Raw genomic sequence first — 26804 nt, forward strand, 5'->3', positions numbered from 1 at the left:
TGATTGCAATATTGCTGTACTATACCACAAGGTTATGTCACAAAACTTCAGCATCACCACCACAAAAGTAACTTTCAAACAGCAGTTTTTCAGTATGCAAAAGTACTAAAATGAAACGTAGTGCGGGACTGTGGGTAATTCTAATGTCCCTTTGTAACCACTTGGCCAGATAGCCAGTACTCCTTAAGACTAAAATTTTGAAATGTATGCATAGGCAAAAATAGTTATGTGAACTTTTTAAAGATGACAAAGAGAATGGCAGCTGTAGCAAGAAAGCTGAAGTCTTTCATCAAAGGTTGGCTCACTAGTTAGTCATTTAGAAGCCATTCTGTTTGCAGAACTGTGTGGTGAGTGGATAGATCCTCTGCTAGGACCAGACATAGGGGAAGTGAATCAAGGCTAAGCAACAGCAAAAGTGAATGATGGGCATGCTGCTCAAGTATCTGTAGAGCAGATGTCTACAAATGCTCATGAGTCAAATACACTAAGACAAAGTTTTCCAACAGGTTAACAGATCTGTTCTTCAGGTATAGCAGTGGATATTGAAAAAGCAGGTTAATTCCCTATTTTCTTTTTCCCCCCCTTAGTTTCCTATCAGATACTCTGTTCCCATTTGTCACAAAGTATACCCACTTTCACTTCACTCCTACTGCAGCTCCTGATACTGCCTTGGCTTTTTTATTTTCTCTAGTATTCCCATAGATGTCCTTCTCTCTGCTCACTTGAGCCATTTTTGTCTTTTTCAATCCCTTGCTGCCCAATACTCTCTGACTGAGTCACATCTTTCAAAGTGGCTGCCCAAATTCAGCTTTCAAGAAACCAAAGGAGATGATCTCCCCTTCATCTGGAAAGGCTGATGATGTGACAGCCATCTTCCACAAAGCATCTCTAGCAGTGACAAGTCATTACCTGAAATGTGGTCATCAGGTGATGAAAGGAAGGCATTGCAAGTTGAATGCTGAATTTTAATTTGTCAGAACATTTGTCATTATTTTAAACCAAGATTTGCAGTAAAATTCACAGCTGACAGTCCTGGAACAGTAGAATTTTTTTCACTTTTCATATGTACAAGATTTCTGGGCCAACAATGTCACTCACACTTCTGTTAAGATGTTGCTTGATCTGAACACAGTCTGTGTTATGAACTTCTGTTCAGACGTTGCTTGGTCTCAACAAAGTTGGGAAAGCATGGTGAAACAATGTAAGCCCCTATAATTTACCCTGTTTTTTTCTTCATTTGGGGGTGAGGAGAAACAGATTAAATGACTAGCATGATAAGGTTTGCCTTCAAAATGTGATTCAATAGGAAAATGAAACTGAGTAGATGTCAGTAGAGGAGATTGGGGGCAGGGAGGGGCTAGCTTGGATGGGAGACCGGCAGAAACTGGCTGAAGAGCTGAAAACTAAGAAAAAATGTTAGGGAAAGATGTAGACACTAGCTGGAGAGAAGTCTAGGTATGTGACGAAAACCAGTACTAAAGAAGATTTCTGGGGTGTTTCACAAAAAGATAAGACATAAATAGGAATGTAGGTAGATGGGAAGGAGAAATAGGAACACGGGCAAATGGAAAACAGTGATGGAGAAGAGGAGCAATAGAGATGGATTGTGTGTGGGACCAGCAGGGGAGGAACTGAGATTTGTTGAAGCAGGAGGTCCAGTCATAAAGTTGAAAGCTGAATTTGCTTGGTTGGATTGTTTGTTCATGGGATCAGGAGTTAGGTGCAAAGAGAGGGAACAACAGGGTGAGAATGACATTCAAGAAAGGAAATAGTCAGGAAAATCGCTGTCCCTAAGAAACAGAGGTCTGGAGAGAACAGGCAGGTACATGTGCTCACAAGTGAACAGGCTTCCCTGTAGGGCTGCAAGCTTGATCTTCACGGTCAGGAAATATTTCAGAAGCCTTTTGTCACAGTGCCCCAAACTCCTCTGCTTCAGGCCCACCTCATAATGAAACTAGATTGCTATTTTCCATTTATGGTTTTAATTAAAATTCATATATATATATGCCAAAGTTAACAGCTGCAGCTCTGCTAATCATTCATAAATGCAATTAGGATGTCATATACAGGATTTTCTTCTTAGTTTGGGTTTTTTTCCAATTTAGAGTAAAATTTCACAAACACATTAGACAGTTAAAATGTTAGTGTGTTTGCAGTCAAAAGACCAAAGTCAAGGCTGTCTGTACAACATCATTTGAATTTCTTATGACTGCATTATAAAACAATTATTATCATTCCCTGTTTTGTACATTTTCTGTCCATGCCTCATTTACCCAAAGCTAAGGCTCAGCTTGCATGGCATACTAGATGGGGGGGTTTCATCTGGAGCACTTTTGACTTCTCTAAGCAATAAGTAAAACACACACAGTAAACGAAAACAAAAATCTCATATTTGACAGTTCAGCTTTACTCTAGAATTTAATTGTATCTCCTCTTCACATCCTAAAGTTCTGTTGTTATAGCTGTGAAATCAGTCAAATTACCTTCTACTGATACTTAATTTTAGGCATGCCTAGTTAGTTCGCATGTGTGCTGAGAACAACTGTAACTAGACACTGTGGAAGCACAGGCTCAAACATATGAAGCATGATATAAGAGGAAGTTTAAAACTCTGAGGTGTCCCACACACAGCATTTGTATAGACACTTTCAATCTTAATTCCTTCAATCTTCAAATAGAAAATGAGATCTATATAAATCTCACACTTCACAGGTATTCTAAAAATCATTATTTGTCATAAAATCATTATTTGAAATAAACGTTGAGTGTCACTAAATAATCCACCAGCATGCTTTTTTTTTTTTTCTTTTTCTTGGACATTTTTCAATGAAGGCCTGAGGTCATGCGGTAAAAAATGAGGCAACTACGAAACACTGATTAGCTTTGGATTGGGTGCATTGGCCATAAGACAAGAAAGGAGAGGAAGAGTGATGATTTAGAAAAGGCAACTTGGTCTGGCATTTCCTAACTTCTGAGCTCTTAACTTTACAGTTTTAGTTATGTTTACTTCTGCAATTGGACTGCATAGCTTTATTTTAAGTAACAAGGCTGACTCTGAGGAGAGTGTTTCCAGACTGCCATGGCAGTTCTAATCTAGTTGAGGCATTTTTTTTCTAAAATCATCATGTGAAAGCCCACCCAAGGGTATGACCACAGCTTCTTTTTCTGAACTATGCACATCTAGTCTAACAAGTTAATCTATCAGTAGTTCTGCCTTTGTAGAGGATTAGCGTGTCTGTAGTGAGAATCTTTATGATTCAGTTTCATGCACTCTGATTTTTCTCAGAATTAGTTTTAAAAAGTTGTCACATAGCAGGCGGCTATTACAATATGCTAAATCCCAAACATCACTCCACATGTGCTATTCCTTTCGTAGCAAATAAAAGCCATGAAAAAAAGTGTAATGGGACGAGTCACATGAAAGGGGGCTTACACAGGAGGAGTTCTGTATTGCTAATAGGAATGCTCACTATTTATCTTTACTGAATGTGAATCAGCAAATAAAAGAAGAAATGAGCTTGTATTAAATTTGTAAAACGCAAGCTGAGCGATCACTGTTTTTAAAGTATTTATCAGACAAAGACAGGCAGATTCATACCTGCTGCATGCTGTCTTACAAGTGTTCTGTGCTGGTGCTGACCCTGGCACAAGGTTATATGCATCTGAGGGGAACTTCTGTACCATGTCTTTCTTCTGTTCCAACTCAGTGTAAATTGACTTCCCAAAACCATGTGTTTTCAGTTATAAGCGAACAAGCAAAAAGTAAGGAAAATACTAGAATTATGCAAGAATCTGCAGCTCAGTTGAGACCTGAACGTGTATCTCTGCGGTCCAGTTCCCTGTGCTGCAGTGGTTTCTCTTTATGTAACTATAGATCTGTCACCACTGCATCACTAGTGTTTACATCAAACATGATCTAACATAGTTTCTGTGGAGCCAGAGGGTCAGACGGGAGTTTGTCCTGTCCTAAGTGTTTGTGGGCATGTCACCAGCAGAACGATGGTGGTCCCACAGATACCCTCAGTCCCTAAGGGTGGACAGGTATACAGGCTGCTGCTAGTGGCAGTAACCATTAGCTATGGGGACTCCTAGGGACCAGCCTGGTCCCTCAGTGACACTGAGAGGGCACTTGATCTGTCCTTCTCCCTGCTGTATACATCACTGTAACACCCAGCGTGGCAGCTTAGAGCTGACTGCAGAGCTGGCTGCTCCTCTCTGAAACAATCTCTTCACCATTATGTCTTTCTAATGGGAGCTCAAAAATACGGCTTTTGCACAAATGAAGATAAATAACTTGTCACTTTAAATAGGATCAGGGGAAAGACCAGATATGTGAGAGCCAAGTTAATTGCACGTAAGACACTGGAGATGAGTCATGGGAGAAGGACAGGAGTGCACAGTTAAGTGTAGGACCTGAAATCACTGGGGGAAGGAAACATGCAGGGGAACGAAATTTAGTTTAGGACAGAGATAGTACTAGGGATGTTTCAGGCAGACATGAGACACAGGAGTACTGAATAGTGACTGTTGCTGAACAAAGGTATTTTCATGGCAAATTGAATAATTTAGTGGGGAAAGACACATGAAAAAAAAAATAATGAGGGCTGAGTATGTATGGTGGAGAACAAAAATTAATATTGCAGATTAGAAAGCTTGGAAAGATGGGGGATGAGGGAAACAGACATTTTCCTCCCTTCCCATTACTGCACCACTGTCTCAAAATCACACTACTTCAGATTCATTCTTTTTACTGCCTAGTCAATACACCTCTCTTTTTTTGTTGTTGCTTCCTTCTCCCCACCACCACCACTCCCCATTCCCCTGGCCACTCCATTACACATAAGAACAATTGAAAATGTAGAAAGCTTCATGGAAAGAAAAGAGAGTAAACACAGATATCCAACACTGAGTGAGGAAGGGTGATTGCTGAGGACCTTTGTCATTAAGGCTTCATAAGGTCACAGTCCACCCTGCAGATAAGAGGGAAAGGTCCCGATGAACTGCCTGAGGGCCCCCAGATGTCCATCCTCTGTGACAGGGAGAAACTGGAGGCATCTGAGCAATCCTTAAGGACCAAACTACCTTTTCCTGCCAATGTTTGTAAATTTATATTTTATAGATGGGTAGTGTACGAGTGAGATAAATGTGGAACAAGAGGAATATATTGGTCCTGTATTTCTTTCCCTCCCACTAGTTCCCCTGTACCCCTATCCCTGTGAATCATTAGCACGCCACATTAGAGGAATGCCGTGATACTTGCATCAAAACCATTTCTCGAGATAATTAGCTGAAGCTCGTTTCCTTACAGACTACACTGAACCCTTACAGGCTACAGTGGTGGAGACAGGCAATGGTTACTCCCTCTGTCATGGCATTAGCAAAACGAGGGTTAGACAGACTGCTGAGATTACCAAGCAAATCCATTGGCACTTTCTTCCTAATTTAAACCACAGGCTCAAACATCTCCTAATCCAGATGTTTCTAATTCTATTTTAAGGTATCTATACTTAAATCTTTCATGCTATTTCCTTTGCTTCAGTCTCCACAAAATGAGCATAAGACCCGTCTTAAAAGGATTATGGGTCAGATTTATGGAGCTTTTGGTGTTCAGGTTTCTAACTGAAACAGAATCGTAACACTATTTTTCAATTGCTTAATCACGTCATGTGGCAGCCCTCCTTCTTTGCTCTCTAGATCAATACCACAGACTGCAGCCACAGGTTTTGTTGACACGGATCAGAAAACCTCTTGGATCAGTCTTCCATTTGTCTGATATTTTTTAAATGCTACATTATAAATACTTACTTAAAAATAAGTGGTTTACATTGCAATTGCAGTTTCCCCAGCTAACGTTGCCAGTACTCCAATTTTTTCCTCCCAAATTTTGTGGATATATTTTTATTTATCTCTGTGATCCTATTGTCCTGGTGCTGAGGATTAATTACAGAATTCAGCACACCGATAAGGGAATAGAAATAATGTAGATTAAGTTTCTTGGCTAATACGATTTCAGAGTGCACTTCACTGAGGCTACGTGTTGACAGAAATACAGTCAGTTAAGGATGTCTTAGTCCTTCTGGGGAAGAAAAAGTGTGGCTCACCACTGAGGACTCAGTCCCACAGTATCTTAAGTCTTATAGTCCCTTGAAACTATTTGTCCAAAATGCAGCACAAATAGGTAGTAGTGCCATTTAGGTGTCAACATTTTTTCCTCTGAAGAATGATTTATGTTAGAAGAACCGATTATTTTTGTCACATGAAATTATATATAACTGTTGTATTAGACAGATGTGGTTTTCACTTAAATAACCTGTCTAATTCTGAGGCTAAAAAGATGGGCTAAGCTCTTATTCTCTTAATTCCATTTTGTTTCAGCAATTTTTTACAATAAGAGAGGTCCTCCTTACTCAGTGTGAAAGCAGATGTCCCAGTTTGAAGGAGCACTCCTTGTTCAACCTTTATGGTTTTCATCCTTTATCAGCTGCTTTATTCATAGATATTGAAAATGGATTGAAACAAACAGGCACTATTTATACAATGAATGTGTAAAAGGATGTGTGTTTGTTTCCCATCCCATAGCTCTTGCTTTGTGAGATTGCCAGCTGTCAGATGGCTGACATGCTCAATGGGATGAAATTTGGCATCAGTAGACCTCACAATTTGTTGATAGATGAAGTTACTTCCATTTCATTATCTGCTCCGAGAGGCAGGGCGATCCAGCTGAGTCATTCTTGTGGGATCTCCTGGTAAACACACACACACACTAATAAAATCATGTGCTCTTTGAGCGTGTTTCAGAGCTGGAAAACACCTAGGAAGTATGTGTGCCCCTCTTTCATTTTAGGATTGGAGACTTTGGAGTAGGAGTGGCAGAAGTGAGTAACACAGGTCACAGCATCTTTTCTTCTGCTGCATTAATGCAAACCTGGCAGTTGTCTGACTCAACAGTTCTTAGCTCCAGATAAATCTCTCAGAGTATGAGGTCTGAGGAAATTTTGATTTACAGATGAAACCTCTGTCAGTATTATTTAGGGTAAACATTTATGGTTGGGCATTTTGGATGCCTCTCCCTATTACATCCATCTCTTCCAATACAAGCCTTTTCAGTATGTTGGCTGCAAAACTTCGGAGTTTCGAAGTCATCTTTGCCCAGTTGGTAATGGGGTAAATCTGAAAGATGGACACCTTTTGTTAAAGGATGATCTCACAGTTATTTGTTGTATGTTCTCACAGAGAAAGTTATACAGAAATTGTCTCAACTGTGGGTCAATTTCAGTCTTTTGAAGTAATTGTGAAATACTTAGATTTCTGAGCAATGAGGATGTTTCCTTTATCCACCTCCTCTTTCTGGCCCTAATCACCCTAAGCGTGAGCATGAAATAATTATCACGTCATTTAACATTGTAATAGCCACAGGCTGGTAACAAAGACCAAGACCTGCTTTGAGGAGCCATCCTCAGCAGGAAATTAATGTCTTACAAAATAGCTGACAATGCAAAGTTTCTTTAGATTCATTACTAAACCCCACTAAGACATTAAGATTTGTTAATATGAAGCAGGCTCTAGCACTGACCCAACAGCCAGCATCTCTGCATCAATGTTTACAGCTGGTGCTGCCTCAGGAAATGCTCCATCAGCACTGAGCATTCTGAGCTTGGGCTTCATTGTCTTCATCCTGTCAGAGGCAGAGTTCAAAGGTCCTGAGAACAGCATCAGATGAAAAGATGTAGCTCAAACACTGTCATTCATTACTGCATCACCTTTGCTTTCACCACAGGTATCAGGATGGTAAAGGCCAGGTAGAACAGGCACATCTTTGTTGCTGCCGTATCAGTCTTCTCACTTTAAGAACATGAGTGAAGTTTCCCTTTTCAGTCTCTTCCCTTATGCAGGCAGCAGGAGACCACTGCAAAGAGTCAAACTTAGGAGCGGAGCCACCATATGGGTTCTCACCACCGGGATTGCTGGCAGGCTTTGGTGTCTGCTTCACCAGCCATGGTCCACCATGAGTTTTTGAAAGTGGAGTGTTAGGGACTGTGACTCGGGTCCAGCTGATCTCATTCTGCTTCGGTTCGCTGCCTGTCTTCAAGTTCACGTGTGGTTGTTTACAAGCAGGAGGCCTGGTGAAGGCTGAAGGAACCACGACAACTCAGGGAAGCAGCTTCTGCTTTCCCTGCTTCCTCAGGGGTGGCACAGGGGTTGCTGTGGCACCCTCCTGTGCAGGACTTCAATCACCTCAGCTCTTCTGTGGCCCTTCTGTAGATCAATAGGGTGTCTGGGAGCATTTACAGGCTTGTCAGGGAGAAAGTGCTAAAAGCCACTGGAGAAGTAATGTTCAAAACATGATGGTCCAGTATGTGCCCCTACTGTTGGACCTGAACTGCCACAGGCTGCCTCTTGCAATTTCTTCTCCTCAGGAAGGAATCTCCAGCCAGAGACATGCCATCTTAGCATCTCTCCCTAGCCCTCTCTTTTCCTGTGCTCTCTCACCTATGCTGTCCCATCTTTCCATAAACTACCCATTACTGTCTTACCATATCCTTATGTCTGTTGTTTCCCTTCTTGTTTTAGCTCCATCTTCTATTTTTCCAGTTCCTTTATCTTTTCTGTTATCACATATCATGAAATAAAGCCTCAGTGTCTTGTCCTCAAAACAGATGATGAGTCATCCTTGGAGGCAAAAAAAAAAAAAAAAAAAAAGTCAGAATGTGTTTTCTGTGTAAAAGTGGCCTTACTATCCTCACATTTTACATGCTTACGTAACTTCCAGCGAATCCGCATTGCTCATTGGTGTGTCACGTTGGGAGTCCAGGGGTAACAGTGACAACATCACAGCTATGTGATTTCTAATTTTCCTCCATTTCTGTACAGCAGCTTGTAGGCTGATCTTTTGTTTCCATGTGCCATCACCTGCAGCATGTTCCTTGGAGTTTCTCTATTTCTGGTTATGTCTATGTGATGAAATGTACTTTTATATATAAATTCCATACTGATAACGCGATATTACTTCATACCTCTGAGCTTACTTGTCCTGAGATGAATCCAACTTTGGTACCTGGTGTCATTTTATGCTCTGCAGCTGACTTAAAATCCTTGCCTAAAGAAAGCAACACCTCACAATCTGGCTTTATTACTGGTAGTACAAAATGTGAATGTCAAATTAACACAGGAGCAGTAGCAGCAGGTAAAACATACATGGAGGGGAGGGAAACGGAAAGGTGAGAGTCAAGACCAGGAAAGCAGGAATAATTAGTAGCAGCATCAGAGGTGGAAAGGAGGTAGTGATCAGCTTGTAATGCCATGGCAAACACAAATCCTGCTCAGGCAACCAGGTGTTCCTTCATCCACCACAGGAGGCAGTTACTGAAACTCATTAGAAAATGACAGTGACTTATGGCAGCATCTGTAGGAGCAGAACAAAGAAAGACTTTTGGCATCCGAACCTACAACGCAAAAGAACATCAGTAAATATTGTGTCTGTAGTATGGGCCAGGAAACAAATGCACCCACATCCTCACAACAGACTGACAAACCACTCACCCTACTCATGCCTTAGTGGCATGCCAGCACCCGCGTGCTCGGCACAGTTAGAAGAGCCAAGAGCCGCATCATTCTGGGATCTGCCGGTGCCAGCTTGTGAGCATAAGCAGTGTGTAGATACAGCCTTGAAAAAGAGGTAGTTGGCTTGTTAGCCTGTGTAAAATGATGTATGTGGAACAGAAAATTTTGGCAGGTATGGGTTTGGTTTTGATTTCCTTTGTGGTACATGCAGTTTACATAGCTCTCAATGAAGTAGGATTTTTGTGACTTCTGTGATAACACAGAGTAGGGAGTTGCCTCAGGTTTTTCCATTCTGGCTTTATAAATAGAGAAATGCATTTTCTGAGTAAAATGTGAGAGCTGAGAGTAGTGCACGTTTGTGGACACAGAAAGAGAAAGCAGAAACAAAAGGGTCTACTTTCTGTTTTATGGCAGGGGAGTTTTTTGCCAGATGAAAAAGATTGTAATAATTTTGACCTTTTTGACTTACTTATTAATTAACTTCTGAGGCAGTGGCAGAAGTTCATGTTCTGAACTGGCTTGCCTCAGAGACCAGATAGCCTTTTTCATTTGTGGACAGAAAAGATTCAAGATTTAATCCTGTCAAAGGTCAGGAAAAAACCGAGTTCCACTTTGCACAAGAAGAGGAAACCTGTTCTGTGCTAGAAGTCAAGTTCATAGAACAACATAATAGCACAGTAGATCTACTAATAACTTTTGTATTAGATCCATATATCTGTGAGTAGTTTTATGTGCTTTACAGTCAAAAGCTGGTAGGTGCTTTTTAAAATCATTAATATTATTATTTTTTTTTAACAGTCTAATTTAGGTCTATCAGAAGAGATTTGTTGATTTTTTTTATTTTTGATAATGCATTCAGCTTCAATATGAGTCATGTTTGTGTGATGTCTATAACCATCTGATTTTATTTGCTAGAAATAAAAAGGGAACACATTAGTTTAATACTATCAATACCAGCTTTAGGCTATGCTAGGCACAGAGGGTGACTAGGAACAGTTGACATTCACAGTTGGTCTTCCAACATATAAAATACTTCCAAAAAATTAAGATTAAATCATGCAAAGTATGTTCTTGATATACTTGGCTTTTTCTTCAGTTATCCAAGCATGCATTTAATTTTAAATGTAGTTATTCTTTGCAAAATGGGAGTCTGATAATGAAAACACAAATTAAAGATTAACAGTTATTTATGCCAAAATTCAGTGTTTCGCAAATGGAATCATGACAGTTCCTTCTGAGTTGGGGCTTGCTGTCTGTGTTGCTGCATGCAGTGCCTTCTCCTCTGTGTAAGTTTCTTCTTGTTGTCACATTCAGAGATTTATCTAATCCCATCCAGAAGCCCAGTTCGAGCGCTGTTCTCCTGTGGTTCTATAGCCTGATCTTTTAATAGGTACCAATCTTCTGTTACACTGAATTGTTTTGTGACTTCTGCCCCTCCTAGTACTGCATATCACCTGCAGACGTTCACAGAAGTAACATGGTCACTATTAGCAAATCGTGACATTTGTGGAAAGAAGTGATTTATTTTCTTCATGTAATTCACATAATGTTTACCTTAGGCCACTGGCAAGGTTTTGTTGACAGAGGCTTCTCGCGGAGGTGTAACAAGTGCCAGCAGAAATTTTGCTGCCAAGAGAGCTCCAGATCATTCTTCGTTATCCCTAGTGGATATTATTTTTCCTCTTTGTGTCCTCCATAGTGCAGAAATGTAATTTAGTCGTTATCCTTGCTGCCTGCCCGTCTTGTTCCTACGTTGTTTCTATATATTGCTCCTATAAAGCACGTCAACCTTACTGCCAATGGTAAATGACCTCTTTCAGAGACTATCTGTTTTCGATATCTGCAGAGTTTAGCAAGTGATTTCATAAAATATGTTTAATCTTCTACAAAAGAAGTTGTTTCATCTTGGGGTCATTTAAAAATTGCAGCAGTAGGTTATCCTTGCTTTTAATCTAAATTTAGGATAGCTTTTTCTATTAAAAAAAAATAAAAAAGAATACAAGGGCAACTTATTTATTCAGAGCTTAAGTATGTATACACCTGTTGTTGCTTAGTGCATGTCTTTAGGTCTTGTTCTTTAAAATTGTCAGTAATTCTCTCATTAGTAATGGAACTCCAGATTTTTTTTCCCTACACTCAAACATTACCAAGTAATTACTTACAACAAAGATCTGGCTGTATTACATTTCATACAAACATCTGGATTAATGCTATGTGTGGTACAGTACAGAAAGCAAAACGCTGACTATCTCAGTAAATAACACTGAAGACACCCGATTACGTCAGGATTTCTTAGGCTTTGCTACATTACTTGTTCTATGAGTCTGATAGTATTTCATATTTGCAACATTTACAAACTTCTGTAAGACTTTTATGTAAACTCACTGGAAATCCCATTATCTTTATAATCCATTGCCTAAAAATTTTTGCCATAAAAGCTATCTATCGCTAAAGAAATCCTTCCCTGTTAAATACTTACTTACTAAGCTCAGCTATTGAAGAACTGCTTATTTCTCTCTGGGTTTCTTCCTGTCCCTCAGAGGTGCATAGTCAGCGAATTTTAACCACTGGGCAATATTTTGCGTGTGCCAGTTTTGAAACATGATTCTACTGAACACGAAGAGGAGATCACATTTGCCGCTCTGCAGTCCTAGTTTAATCACACAGGGTTCCCTCTTCTTTGGAGGCTCTTCATTAGCGTTATGCAGTAGTTGGAAACCTGGTAGTGTCAGACATCCTCTCTGAATTAGACATTGGTGCTATACCCCCTGCCCTGAATCTGGGATTTCAATATGACCATTAAAAATAAAAATAAGTAATCAAAAAAGAACCATTTACTTTCCAGTTGGGATGCAGGCCTTACTCTTTTCTATGTACTTCAGGACTTATGTTTTTCTACAACTTCTTGTGGACATTTCTGCTTCTTTGTTATGCCTTGGAGTAGTGATTTATTATTTCAAATCCTAGCCAACACCTCTGTTTATCTCTTACAATAACAGCAGAATTTGTATTTTGTGTAAAAAGCATATTATCAGCACCTAATAAAACTATTTGCTATTCTCAGTTTGCTTACTCTTGAAATAAAGTGTTTTTCATCTTTCATTCCAATAATAATTAGGTCAGAAAGAGAGTTAGAAGGGATATCCTTGTATTGTTCCCTTACATAATAGTTTCAGCCTAGTTTTTGCATCTTTTCTCCAGATATATATAATTTATAGAATTCTTGGATGAAAATGAACTTATTCTACATTTCTGAATGCATTCCACCCAATCCTATTTTCCAGTACCTAAGAATAGGTTCTATAGCAACACTAAAGCCCTTCTCTGTATTTCTAGGTAGAACATAGCCTTCTTAATGCTGGTAGAGCATGGTATTGCATATAAATTACTCTCCCTTTTTCTAGAACAAGTTTGTTTTCAGTGTGCTCATTTAAGAATTGCTGCTTCTCATCTAAAGAGATAATTTTTTTTCATACCAAGGGAGCTGCTTCTGATTTAGCATATAATTCATTATCACTTATTTCTTAATTTTTAGTATTTCCTTCCCCCCAACAACCACTTTTTTCCCCAACATTCTTCATTCCTAGGGTACAAAATACCTTTGTTACATTGCAGCCGTGGCATTTTTTCTTGTGATATAAAAGTACTGGTATCTTTAATACTATCTCCTAGAAGGTAGATCTTTAAATATTTTCCTAGTACAATTCTAGTACTAGTCCTGGATTTGGAGGGAGAATGGGGGCAAGGCTTGTTACTAGTTCTGTTGTAGCTGATTGTTATCTTCTGTTGGAGATCTGACTAACAGTTGGCTTGAACGTCCTTTTTCTATGGAATCTGTTTGACCAGTTGTAGCTGACAGGATTTATTTTTGTCTGCAGATCTTAGGTTTTGCCTTTCTTTAGTCTTTCCTTTTTCTGCCTGTAATTAAGAAAACATCCTTTTTTGATAGCCACAAAGGTCTCTCGTCTAGTTCCCAGTGTTTCCCCCCACAATTGCCCCCCGCCTCCACTGCTTCTGCCTGCACTTTTTGCACCTTCCTCAGAGACTAGGAAATGGGGAGGAGGGGAGAGATGTCTGAACTTCAGTGCCAAGGGGGCTGCTCCATGCCACCCCGAGGTACTGCCAGGGCTTCCCTTCCCCTCACTTACATTACTCAGCTTCCCAAAACCACCCTAAATCACCTCAGCAGGAGAGTTTCTTCAAAGAACATTTCAGATGACCTCAAAAATAGGCCATACTGGAATGCAGGGGCTTAAAACAGGCAAACAAATGTTCCTTACCCTTCTGTTTTGTACAGGAAGTTTACTCCTTCTTTGCTGGTCCCAGCAGCTGAATTCTGGGAGCAGAACTTGGAAAACAGGATGTACCAGATGCCAAAGAATTTAGCATCACTAGGGACAGGTCCTTCCACCTTGTCTTTAACTATCCTTCCCTCTTCTTTACTGTCAAATACTGTGGAAGGACACTGGCAGGTTACCATCAAGAGCTATCCCTGGGTTTATTATTCTTGCAGTATAGTTCCAGGATTCCCCCAGCATTCCAAATACAGTCGAAACCTCAGAAATTGAGTGACCGCTTTGCAGATATTCTGACCTCATCATCCTTTTTTTTTTTTTTTTTTTTTTTACACCTCTCTTAATCATCCATTTCTTTTGCAAAACTGGGTAACAAATACAACTGAGTTTTAGAAGTGGTTAGCAACTGCTTACCATGAGTACACGCACTTCAATGAACTAAGGAAAATAGCAGGTTACAGGGTAGAAATCAATATTTCATGCTCAAACTAAATGACATGAGAGGCAGAAGAAACAGTAAGTGATGACTTTTTGGTATTTGAAATCCTTAATTAGGCATATACTAACAGTTTGGAGATGGTTCCTCTCACTGGGATGTGAGGCACCTCAACCTATTAACTCTGTAAATGAATGTTTAAAGGACATTAAATGAGTTTTGCTAGTCCTTTCTTTCAACTGTTACCCAAATGAGCAAAGCAGGTTGAAGAATGTGTGAAGTGATTAATCACAGTAATTAAACACACTTTATTTACACTTACTCTACAATTTATCATTACTACTTCTGTCAGTTGATCGAAGGTGAGTGAAGTGTTGTTTATAATTGGTATGGGAGACAATTAAATGTTCGTTCCAAAACATTTTAGTCTATTTTCTCTGTCAGTTACAACTGCCATCGCAATACATGACTGACCAAATGGAGATGTGTAACACAATAGTAGTGCTCCACTTTACTACTTACTTGGAGAAGGAAATGTGCCCTGGTAAACTAACTGACTTTAAATCTTAAGGAGAGAAAAAAAACAAACAAACCAAACTTCTCCTTTAACTTGCATGATATTTCTGTTGGGAACTTCATATGAAAAGCTAAGTAACAAGTGTGCAGTCACATCATGGGGGCTGACTAGGTATATGTTTCTGTACTTTGTAGTGTAATTATTTTAGCCCATTAGAAGTAATTATTGCACAGATTTTGAATACTGAATTAATCATGCCCTTATCTTGTAATAATATAGTATTATGTGGAAATTGTCGTTATATGGTAATTATTTTATAATTGAACAACTAGCAGATAATGTTTTATTTAATACTTCTTCCATGATAAATTCTGTAATATATTAGTCCTGTTTCATAATTCAGCCTGGTTTTGTTGTTTGTTTTGAAGGTTGACCATACTATTGATGTAGCATCATCTTGAATTGTTACATATTGTGAAGCTACAATTTGTGAAGTATTCCTTGAGATACTGCAGTCTAAAGATTAGGAAACAGGAGTAACTTTTCACACGTTTGGCTGGTGGACGCTAGGGGTAGGCTGTCATTGATATCCCCACGGGGAACAATTTCTTCAGGTTTTTTTTTTGTGAGTCCTTTACAAGAATCCCACATTCATCTGGTTATTTTGCTTTGTGACCCAGCAACGGCACGACAGTATAAGACAGAAAAAATACAAAGTTTTCTTGAGTCTGTAATGGAGACATTCCACAGATTCCTACTACCTTAACTTGCTGCCCTGTAGGTAAAGATACATATCACAAATACTGATTGTACTTAAATCTTATCAGACTTTATATCATTTATTTGGTTTTTTTTTAAAAAAAATCTAATTCATGATCTAGTAATATTACAAATAACAACATTTAATAGGATGTGTTTCCTTGCCCTCCATCTCTAATCAGTGTAAGGGTCCAGCCTCTCACCACTTAGAAGACTGCTTAACTTCTGACCCTGGTAAGCTCCTTGGAGCCCAATTTCCTACCGAGTTTCTTATGTGAGATAGGCTTCTGCTTATGACCACTATGGGATAGAATTCAGGTGAACTTGGCTACTTTTGTGGTCACTAGACAAGGCCCTACCCCCGGGGGAAGGGAAGAAAACAAAAACATGCTTGCTTGGCAGCTGTCGTTCCTAACCAAGTGCCCCTGGCTTTTCAACTACTGTCAGTGATGATGCCTATTTTTGGTCATCTTTTACTGAAGCTCCAGTCAGTATTAATGAGTATTCATTGAGTCAAAATTCAGTACTGTGCTGATGCACGTGAGTCTTTTTCTTTTTTTTTTTTTCTCTTTTTTTTTTCTCCCCCCCCCCCCCCCCCCCCCCCTTTTTTTAAATGTAATATTGTGTCTGCTTAATTTGGGCATCATACCACCTGGGTCTTTGGATCACAGCAGCCTGCTGAGCACCCAGCTTCTCCTGGGGTTTGCTTCCAAGCCTCCAACTTCCCTGACCCCCCTCTTGACAGAAGCAGAGAGATGCTGTGGAAGCTGTCCTTCTATGGCTTGTGATGGATCCTATAACTCACTGGTTCACATTTTTTGCCATAATGTAGTAAATGCCATGGATCCACCTGTTCAGTGTAACGCCAGGCTATGCTTATTTTGTTGAATGCAACATGCCAGGAAGGTAGCAAGTGCGGGCTTCAGTGCTGCTCTCTCCAGTGGTAGGACTCGGAGCAGGGCCAAGTCCTGCACTGCATCTGTTTGTCTTCCCTGCTTTGCTTGAAGTAAGTGTGCCAGGCACCCTCAGGTGCTCCAGATAACTTAAACTATTAGGTTTTTGAAATGAAAATAGTAGCCATATAGTAGTCAATGTAACTGCCAGTAAGAGGGGTGGGTAATTAATCAAAAGAGTTTCACAGCCTGCCCCCTCCCCATACTGTCTGAACGGGTGACTGCTTTTGTCTCTGCAGACACAGGTGCTGGCAGGCATGGCAAACCATAAAGGGAACACCTGTTTCCATTCTCTGGTTCCTAGGAAAGTCCTGTGCTCTCCCAACACCTCTGAGGTTTCGTTGTGGGGTGGCTCCCTGATGTAAGCATGTCCTTCATTCTCTTCTTGCCTGATCTTCTCCATGTTCCAGCAGCTTTCCCCAGCCTAAGCACACCATGGCTGTCCCCTAAGCAAGAAGCACACCCTGAGCTCCTTACTGAGCCAGGTTACAGCAGCCAGGGGGAGGAAGACAGGGAGACTTTCACCAGCCTGGGGTTGAGAGGAAGAGGAAGGTATTGTCTGCAGTCCAAACTGGAGACAAATGGAAGAGTTAAGTACAATACCTTGCTCCATCTTTTGAAGTTAGTCCACTGTGGCATCTCTTGCAGTCTGATGGCTCTGGCTTAGTTTCCTGAATTTGCACAAATATCTGCTAGTATTTTAATATAGGAAGAAAGTGGCACTGACTAAAGCAGTGAAAATTTGGTACTATCCAGTATGAATATTCCAACACTAACATTCTTTCATAAAGAAAATAGGTATTATTTTTTTTATGTGATGATGAAAAAACATAGGGGAAAACAGGTAGTTATATCTTCCCCATAGCCCCAAAGAGAAATAAAATTTAGTATGAATTTTTAAAGCAATACTACAGATCCTTGGGATCTGCTAAATTAACCCTTATGAAGCTGGTAGTGTTTGTTCTTAAGCTTACTTTAAATTGGAGATTGGTAGTTAATTATGTAGCATTAAGGGAACAAATAAGACCGAATTGTTCTAGCAGTCAGCTAGTGATTTGCAGTGCCTAACTGAAAACAGAGTTTCTAGCTGCCTTAAATTCTCTGAAAACAAATGAAAAATATTTGCACAAACATTTTCTTATACCAACACAGCAGAGTTTAAATTTTTGCCAGGAAAAACAAGTAGTTTGTTGTCAAGAGCTATCAGCATATAGAAGTACATAAACAAACCACTTTGTTCTCTTCTGGGTGAGCTGAGGGGTCTTCAGAAGGTTTGATTTTGCCTTCACATTGAAATCTCAAAAATGTTAATGAGAAAAGTGATCCATCTTTTCCATATCAAACAAGATGGGACTGCTTGTAGTCCCTAAATCCTGAAAAACTAACTTGAGTTTTTTCAAGATCACGCTGATTGATCTCAAATGTTTCATGGCATTTGTATGCTTGGTTTAGACTGAGTTACTATTTACAGGCAAGCAGCCACAACTGCATTCTACGTTTGCTTGAGAAATGTGGGATTATTTAAAATTTAAATATCTGGCTGTCTCTCTCAAATGACGGTATAATTACTTTATTGAAATGTATATGTTTTAATCGATCATTACTACTTGTTAAGGTACAAAATAAAAACTGCTATACAATAGTTAATAAATTTGAAACCATGTGCTCCAAACTTTCTACTCTTTTTTTTTTTTTTTTTTTTTTTAATGGTTTGGATAAGTTTCTTAAAGTGCATGGAAGTGTTTAGGCTAAATGGTGCAGAGAACCCATGTATGTGATTATAGCTGGCTATGTAAATCCCCTAGTGAGCCATAGTAATATGAAAGGAACACTTGAAAGCCAGATGCAATGAAAATTGAAACATATTGAGTTACTAGCATGTGATAGTTTAATCATTATTTAAGCTTTAGAAATGTCACGGCATAATTACTTTCAGAATGAGTACAAACACCTTCATGCACAAAAATTGCTTTCTTGCTGCAACTTTTGCCCCTCCTGGGAAAGTTATGCTTTTGTGATTTTTCTGAACTTAATCATGTCACTTGATCACAGGCAAATTTTCAGTGAAAATTAAAAATCCAAAATATTAAATAAAGTCTACAGATATATTTTAAAACTAAGCCTATATATTCTTCATGCTCTTTGAAAAAAAAAAAACCTGTGAAAATATTTCTTTCATTAAAGAACAAAATTTGCAAAAAAAAGCACTGAAATGGGAAAATGCTTAGTAAACCCTATTTTCAGTCAGGGAACGGAAAGCTACCAAATGTCGGATTTAAAACAAGCACCCATGCAGGATTAAGTTCAGCTGTCCTATGCATGTGATAGGTTTTTAATAACCTCACAGCATACCTAGAGCCCTGCTTCCTTCTGTACTTGTACGGAAAATGCAGGGGCCAGAAATTACTTTCTAGATTTGTCCTATACCTGGAATATTCTGATGAATGCAATTGACTGCAGTATATATTGTGTTGATATGTAAAATAGTGTCATAATTCCAGTCTACATTTAGATGCAAACACTTCCACTTTACATAGCTGTCCTGGTTTCAGCTGGGATACAGTTAATTTTATTGCTAGTAGCTGGTGCAGGGCTGTGGTTTAGATTTGGTGTGAGAACAGCCTTGGTAGCACACTGATGGTTTTGGTTGTTGCTAGGTGATGTTTATAGTAAGTCAAGGACTTTTCAGTTCCTTGGTCCCTGCCAGCGAGAGGGCTGGAGGGGCACGGGAAATGGGGAGGGGACACAGCCGGGACAGGTGACCCCAACTATCCAAAGGGATATTCCATATCATGCGATGTCATGCTGAGTATGTATAAGCTGGGGGAAAAAGAAGGAAGGGAGGTGACATTCGGCATATGGCATTATGGCATTTGTCTTCCTGAGTAACCGTTACGTGTGCTGGAGCCCTGCTGCCCTGGGGATGGCCGAACACCTGCCTGCCCATGGGAAGTGGGGAGTGAATTCCTTGCTTTGCTTTGCTTGTGTGTGCAGCTTTTGCTTTACCTATTAAACTGTCTTTATCCCAACCCGTGAGTTTTCTAACTTTTACTTTTCCAATCCTCTCCCTCATCCCACTGTGGGGGGAGTGAGCGAGCGGCTGCGTGGGGCTTAGTAGCTGGCCAGGGTTAAGCCACGACAACAGCCTACAAAGTTTGTTTGTAATATGAACAGTTCGGGTTGTTTTTTTGGAAAATACCAGTTATAAAGATTCTACCATTTCTGAGAAACAGGCTAGGGGAAAAAATATTCTCCATGTTAATTTGGAGGTGGGGTTGTTTGCACACTTTCAAGTGGAAACTTTTTTGGAGCAGCTTTACATCCTCGTAGCAAAGACTTAAAGGTCATAACATTTGGCCTTTGTATCAGGAATGTACTGGGAGTTATTCTGAAGAAATAAATTGGAATTTTGCTATTGTGAGTCTTTTTAAAACTGAACTTTTCACATGCTCTGTGGGAGCAAAATCAACGCAGTCATTTCACGTCACATAAGGCTTGTGTCACCTTCTATGCTTTCATGAGCTTGTTAGTGCTAACCAGAAGAGGAACCTATCATCCCCATGAAGCTCCTGAATATGCTGTAGATAATAGCTGTTGGGTTGAAGGTAGACTTCTTTGTAATTCATTCAATGGCCAAAGCATAACCCTCTAGTCTTGTATTTCGCTTGCTGGGCCCAGACGCCATGGAAGAGTAAGCTAGTTTACTGAAAATTAAAAGAGACTAAAATTGATGAAGGCATAGGGAAGGATTAGGTGGGCATTCTTTAATGTAGCTCTTTGTGTGTGGAGATAGAATGAGTTCACCATTAAAAGTGGTTATGGGAGGTCATGTCTAAACCACATGACAATGTAGTGTAGGAAGAGCCTGTCCCTGTCTGATAATTACCCTTGTGTCAAAAATTGGGGAATTTGCTATGGACACATGATAAGCTAAATCACTTGTACATGAACCTAATGAATATTATAACATGTTTTGGTTTCAAAGAACAACTTCGTAACTGTGGAAAGTGTCACTGTTCATGCTCTTGATATGCACTTCAGTCTGCCAGCCCCAATTTAAGCTCGCTGCCCACATTTTGCTTTCCTGACGTGGAGTGCTGGGATGGGGAAGATAAGATCGGCTGACAAAACAGGCATCCAAGATTCACTGAGTTCAGGGTGAGTCCTACATGATGAGAGAAGCTATTAATATTTTAAGGGCTGGCATCCATCCCTACACGCACTGAAGTATTACATCATGGTGTGTACAGGACAAAGTGGCAGTAATCAATAGAGCTAATGTGCTGGGGGCCCAGGGAGGGACAAGTTAGCATTTACCATGCAGAACAACTGGATATAATTAAGCGAAATAAACAAGGCTTATCCTTAGAAAAAAAGAAAACTCATCAAGTATTCTGAGCTGAAAACCAAGATTTTATCAAATAGTATGGTTGGCTTTGTTTAGGCTTACAAATTCTTCACCAGTCAAAACCATACATATTTTGCAAAGAAATCAATGTAGTCTGTAGCTTGAATACAATAATAATGATGACTGAGTGCTAAAGAAATAATTTAATGTATGTGATTTTTATTACTGGAAAGCCAAACTGTGAAAAGTTGAAAGCACATACATCTGATAATTTCAAGGCTCACTCTACAGATAATACAGGTATGCTCTTTCACTGAGACTTTCTGACTGCCCTCAAATCCTGTCCCCGCAGGACCCAGCCTCCTTTCCCAGAGTGCACTCCAGCTCAATTCCAAACCTGAAGGGTCCTTCCAGTACTCAGCCAGCTACCACAGCAACCAGACCCTCGCCCTGGGCGAAACAGCGGCTGCCCAGCTCCCAGCCCGCAGCAGTCAGGCCAGAGGTGCCATCCAGAGCTACAGCCAGGTACGTGTTCTGAGCAGCACGGGTCTCTCACACTTGAAATCATGTGGGGTGGCTCCCAGGAAACAGACCTGCTAGGTGCCTGCCCGCACATGAATGTCTGCCTTACTCTCTGTCTCGTTCAGTGCATCTGCACTGCACAGAGGGGAGCTGCCACCTTGGTTTTTGTAAATCTAAAGTATGTTGACTTGCACGGTAACAAAATAATCCTGATTAAAAAGGAGATGTACATGCTAGTTGTAGTTACTTACTTGTATATATATTTTGGTGACATAAAAAGGAGATTTACATGCTAGTTGTACTACTCATTTGTATATATATTTTGGTGACAACATGTTTAGGCATTTAAGGATGAAAATTTCTGTAAGTGCACTGACTAGGAGCTGTAACTAAGGTCTGGAATCTCCCTTCGTTGGCATCAGGTATAACTGAAAGCAGTGAAGTGCCAGCAAACAAAACCAAAGTCAGACTGACACCAGATGCAAAACCTGCTTGGGATACCATGCATCGCCTGGTGCCATGGCCTAATCCCAAGTGTAAGAGTGTAAGAATAATTTTTGGCCTTTTTTTCCCCTATATTGCAAGACAAGCAACTTATCAGACAGCCACCTGTACATTTCAAACATTTTGAAAGATTGTTTCAGATGCTCTTTAAAGCTTTGTAAATCCGTCTTCCTGTCTAAATGAGTCCTCCCGGCTCTGACACGTAACCCTCTCACCTTCTGTCCTTTTCACTGTGACATCAAAGCCTCTCACTGGGATGTTTAAGCTTCAGTTTAGACAAAAATTTCTAGAAGAGTTCACTCTTCTGTACATAATCAAAGTCTTGACTGGGTTTTGTTGGTCAGCTCAGGTTATTTTCTCTGTTTAGATGTTAACTGCCCCAGCAAAGCAGTCCATCTGAGCGTGACACTGGGACACTTTGTAATTCAGGATTCTGTAGAACTAAGCAGTATTTAAATTTCAAAGCCTTAAATTGCTAAGAGATTTCAAGTGTTATATAGTCATTGCACAGTCTGTGGGATACCGAGAGACATACAATATTCTGTCCTCTCAGGTTGCTCAAAAAAGCTCCCTATCCTCTAAGACAGAAAAATGAAATAAAGCACAGTTAAATTTCATTTAAAATTGGATAGGTATCAGTTTTTCTTCTATAAAGGCTTTAAAATGAGCCTGCATAGTGGTAAGTCCTCAGGGTTTTTCTGTGTTTACCAAAGAGGACTTCCCTGATGTTCTTTGGGATTGAAGCAAGCAGGAGAGCAGGGTTCCAGATTTCTAGAAAGAAAAAGGAGGCTATAATAGGCAGTTGAAGCCTGGGCAGATTTGCACTTTGTGAAGAGCGTCATACCCTGAGTGTTAGCCTGAAAGGGTGTGATGCATTCTCCAAGGAGGCTAGAAAAAGTGATATGATGGAAGAAAAGGAACAGGTTATGACAGCAACAGAAACAAAAACAAAGAAGAAATGAGAGGTGAAGGAGAAAGAACAACAACAAAAAAAGTCAGGAAGGGAAAGTGTGCGATTGTCTAGGGATTAGATGTAGTGATATTCAATATAATTTTTTTCATACTCATTGACAGAAAATGATGAATTTATGGAAAGGGGAAAAATAATGATTAGATTTCTTTCATTGAGATCACACTGAAAAGCCGTTGCTTAGATCTGAAGAGCTCTCATGAACCATCTACCCATCTACTGCAGAGAACTGGTTACCTTCAGAAAGGTAACTAGTAAGTTAGTAAGCCAACCTTTCCTCTCCTTTTTTTTTTTCCTCTTGGTATGAGAGGGCAGAAAATAGGTTTTCTTCCTGTGTGCCTCCAGATTGTATGGTAGATGTTCCTGCAGGAAAGAACTCATTGAACATAATAATTTTTCACACCACCATCCTGCAAAGGATGCTTGACAGCTTCAGTTCAATTAAAATACATCTTGAAAATATTAACAAATTACCATGTAAACTATGAATTGATACCATAAAATGCATATAAAGGAGGTTTTAAAAGAGGTAAGCAAGAAGAGGAAGAGTCAAAACTTAAAATTAAAAAGTTTGGAATATGACCATTGCTGAGCCCACAATTAAGGAGAAAAAAGTCAATCTTCAGAATTGTTTTGCAATCCCTATTATAATTAAAATAAGCCTCAGGAGTCAAAAATGCTCAGATTGTGATAATTTTCTTTGGTATTTCTGTGCAAGGAATATAGCTATCTCTGAACATGAATGATAGCCCAAATGCGTGGAAAAAACATGTAAATAGTCCCAAGGCCAGCTGTGACAGCAAGAGCAATTTCTGAAAAAGCAATTGTATAAAAAAGAGAAACTAATTAGTCTTGGGGCTTCCTGTATAGTGCTGCGAAGTGCAATCTAACATTTTTGTCAGTTTGGAGGGCTTCATTATAGATCATAGAGTTTTTCCACTGCTTTGAGTACTTTAGAACATGAAACTTTTATCTTCTAAATGCTACTGGAATAGGATTTCTTCGTAACAACTGCTCCTCTGGGAATTACTCTGTTTCCTCACTGAAAACAGCTTCTTGGTGTCCAGATCCTGATATATCCTGTATTAATTGTTTAAGGTTAGTTGTGAAGAGTCAGTAGTGGCTCTTACTACAAAAAGTAGCAGATTTTGTAGATAGTTGCTCAGAAGTGAATCTTCTATTTTGACAATGATTGATTTGGTTTACTGTCACCTTGAGAATGGTCAGCTTACATTGTATCTATCATAAGAATAAGATGCATAGCATGTACTACTAATAGTGGTTTCCACATGTACTGTCAATTATTTGCAAGGGGAGGGGAAAGGAAGTGAAAGTAGTTTACATTTCTGTATGAGGACTTTTTTAGCTTCTGGTGATGCTGCAGTCTTTTCAGAGGCTGAGGTAGCAACAGAGGTAAACCCCTGCTGTGTATTACCCTATGCTCCTGAAGTTTCTGGACTGAACAAGCTGGCAGAGAATTTGAAAACCCTTAAAAATAAAAAGCAGATGGAAAATAAAGGTAATAATAATTTTTAAAAGTCTTTAAAAATCCTTTAACAGTTAATTTTCTAACTTGTCTCCTTTTTCCTATAAACAAGTCATGAGTTTGTCATTCATCAGACTACCACACCTCACTAGCCCTATTTAGAATATTAGCAAATGAATACCAGAAAGTATTCAGTTGTCAAGCAAAAACTGTATACTGGCATTTTCAGTTAAACTCATGGCTCCTCTCACCATCAGTCACCTGTGCCACAAGGTGATAGGCTAACCCACCTCACTTCTGGTAGGACGTGGCCGATGATTATGTTTTTAAAACTGGATTCCAAATATGAACATGAGAATCTTTCTGTCATTAAAGGAAGCAGATGAAATCTTAAGACACATTACTCTTACAAAGATACTCACAGAGAACAATTCACTAGTATAATACTTATGGTAGTGAGGAACTGATCTGCATAATGTTGGTTTGATGCTACAATAGGTAATGATTGCAGCTTTCATTGCTGCTTTAAAATCAGAGACTGACCATCTCTGAACACTGTGAAAGGATCTCACACAATTCTGTGCATGCATGTAGACTATGATGGTGGTACCTACCTTCATCTATACATATGACCATTTAGATTAGGGTCAGGTATGCTGACAAGTTTTCCTAATAGCGTTGAGCTGGATTTTGCAAACACAGTATAGCCATTACCTTTGTGATAAAATCAGGAGAAAGAGATGGGATAAGCCACATTTGAGGGATCCAGTCGTATAGTCTGGCATCTGTTATATAATTGCATTTGAACATAGGGTAGCATCTTCCTAGTTAGGTCAGGAACTTAAAAATGACAGCAAAGCAGTCCCGCAGAAGAAAGACCTATCCACAGGTGCTCCCCAAGGACTGAAGTCTGCATCCTGAAGGCTGGAGACTGTTAAGCATTTTCCATATGCTCTTCTGCCCTCTGTAGAAGAGTATTGATAGAGGCATCAGAACCAGAGCAGAGTCATACTTTGAGTGAAGCCATATGGTCTTCTGGGCTGACAGAAAAAAAAAATTGGCTGGCGAGTCTTGCAGTCACTGAAAGAGCACAGAGCATCACTGAGATTGTGAAACAGAGCTGGACCCTTAAAAGGCCACCTGTGTCTCTCTAGAACTCTGCCAAGGATGATCAAGTCTGCTGCCTAACCACCGGTGTCTCTTAAAAACCCTAGTAAGGATGATCAAGTTTGCTGCCTAACACTCACCAATATGCAAGAAGCCAAAGCAGCCTGGAGGGATGGCTTCTGCACCACTTCAGCATCCAATTGGAAAATCCTCACTCGAATCAAGTGAAAGGGTCTTCTTACAGGCAACAGTGTACTGCATCATACTCATCAGTGACCCTGTTTCAGAGTTCAAGGGCCAAGTGATCCCTGAAAGTTCCAGAGAGCAAAATGTACGGAAAACTGGTGCTGGCATTTAATGCTAAACTAAAAATGCTTGTGAATACAAGTTCTTCCAGACCTAAGATGGGCATGCAGATTTACGCAAATTTATCACGACTTTTCAGTTTTTCTATTATCTGTCAGAGGAGTAGACAGGTTCTTGAGGGGAAGTTGTCATTTCTTAAGGGTAACTGGTATCATGATCCAAATTTTCCACCATTTCCTGGAAATTCTATGATTATCTCATTCCCAGGAAATTACTATGAAGCTTCTTCTGTTCTTAGTTCTGTTTCTAAGGCTCGGGCAGTTGCACTGACAGAAGGTCAGTTCCTTAGCACCTGTGAATTGTAAAGCATAGATGTACAGAACGTACCAGGTTTTGCTGTAACGTTTTGGCATTCCTAAAAAGAAAATAGTTTGAAGGGATTTTAGATATGTCAAATAGATCTACTGCACCTGCTAATATATTCACAATGGTCATCTTGTTGTTCTCTGAGACTTCTTCTATTCTGGTTTTGCTGGTCTTACTCAGAGTTTTTTCCCTCTTGGAGCAATCTCCAGTTATCAGCGTGCTGATGTTTCAGTAATTAGCAGCTGACCCCAAAGTTTTGCTTAAGCTCTCTAGCCATCAAGGATTTTATAATTCCTTATCCATGAAAAACATCTGGCAGAATAAAAAATTCAATAGTTATTTGGCCCTCACAATTCCACTTCATAAAAAAAGAAATCTTGTATTGCAGTCATTCATTTAATCTTTTTTGGTTAAAGTTCTGATTTAAATTTTCAAATGGAATTATTAAAAAAAAAATAATAAACAAAACAAAAAAAACCACCCCAAAAATGCTGATGTCCTGAAATGTAGTGCATTAAATGCATGAATTATAGCAAGCAAGCAACAGTTACATTGTTCCATAGTCTACCATAACCTAACTGGACACCCTCAGTAATTTTCTGTATAGAGCTCTGCAGATTGTGCAGATCTCATTTTGTCTATACAGTAAGGAATTAAAGATTAAATGAGAAAAA

At 39.6% G+C, this 26804-nt stretch overlaps 1 protein-coding gene across 9 annotated transcripts in view; it reads left to right on the top strand.

Annotated features, from left to right (window-relative positions):
• CTNND2 (catenin delta 2) overlaps positions 1 to 26804 on the top strand; it is a 680248-nt gene that overhangs the window by 358271 nt on the left and 295173 nt on the right. For all 9 annotated transcript variants that reach the window (XM_040587098.1, XM_040587100.1, XM_040587099.1 and 6 more), the window contains one exon: positions 21222 to 21394. In XM_040587098.1, the coding sequence (XP_040443032.1) occupies positions 21222 to 21394 (173 nt within the window). The remainder of the gene's footprint in view (positions 1 to 21221; positions 21395 to 26804) is intronic.

Source organism: Falco naumanni, chromosome 3 (assembly GCF_017639655.2).
Source record: "Falco naumanni isolate bFalNau1 chromosome 3, bFalNau1.pat, whole genome shotgun sequence".
Lineage (NCBI taxonomy): Eukaryota > Metazoa > Chordata > Aves > Falconiformes > Falconidae > Falco > Falco naumanni.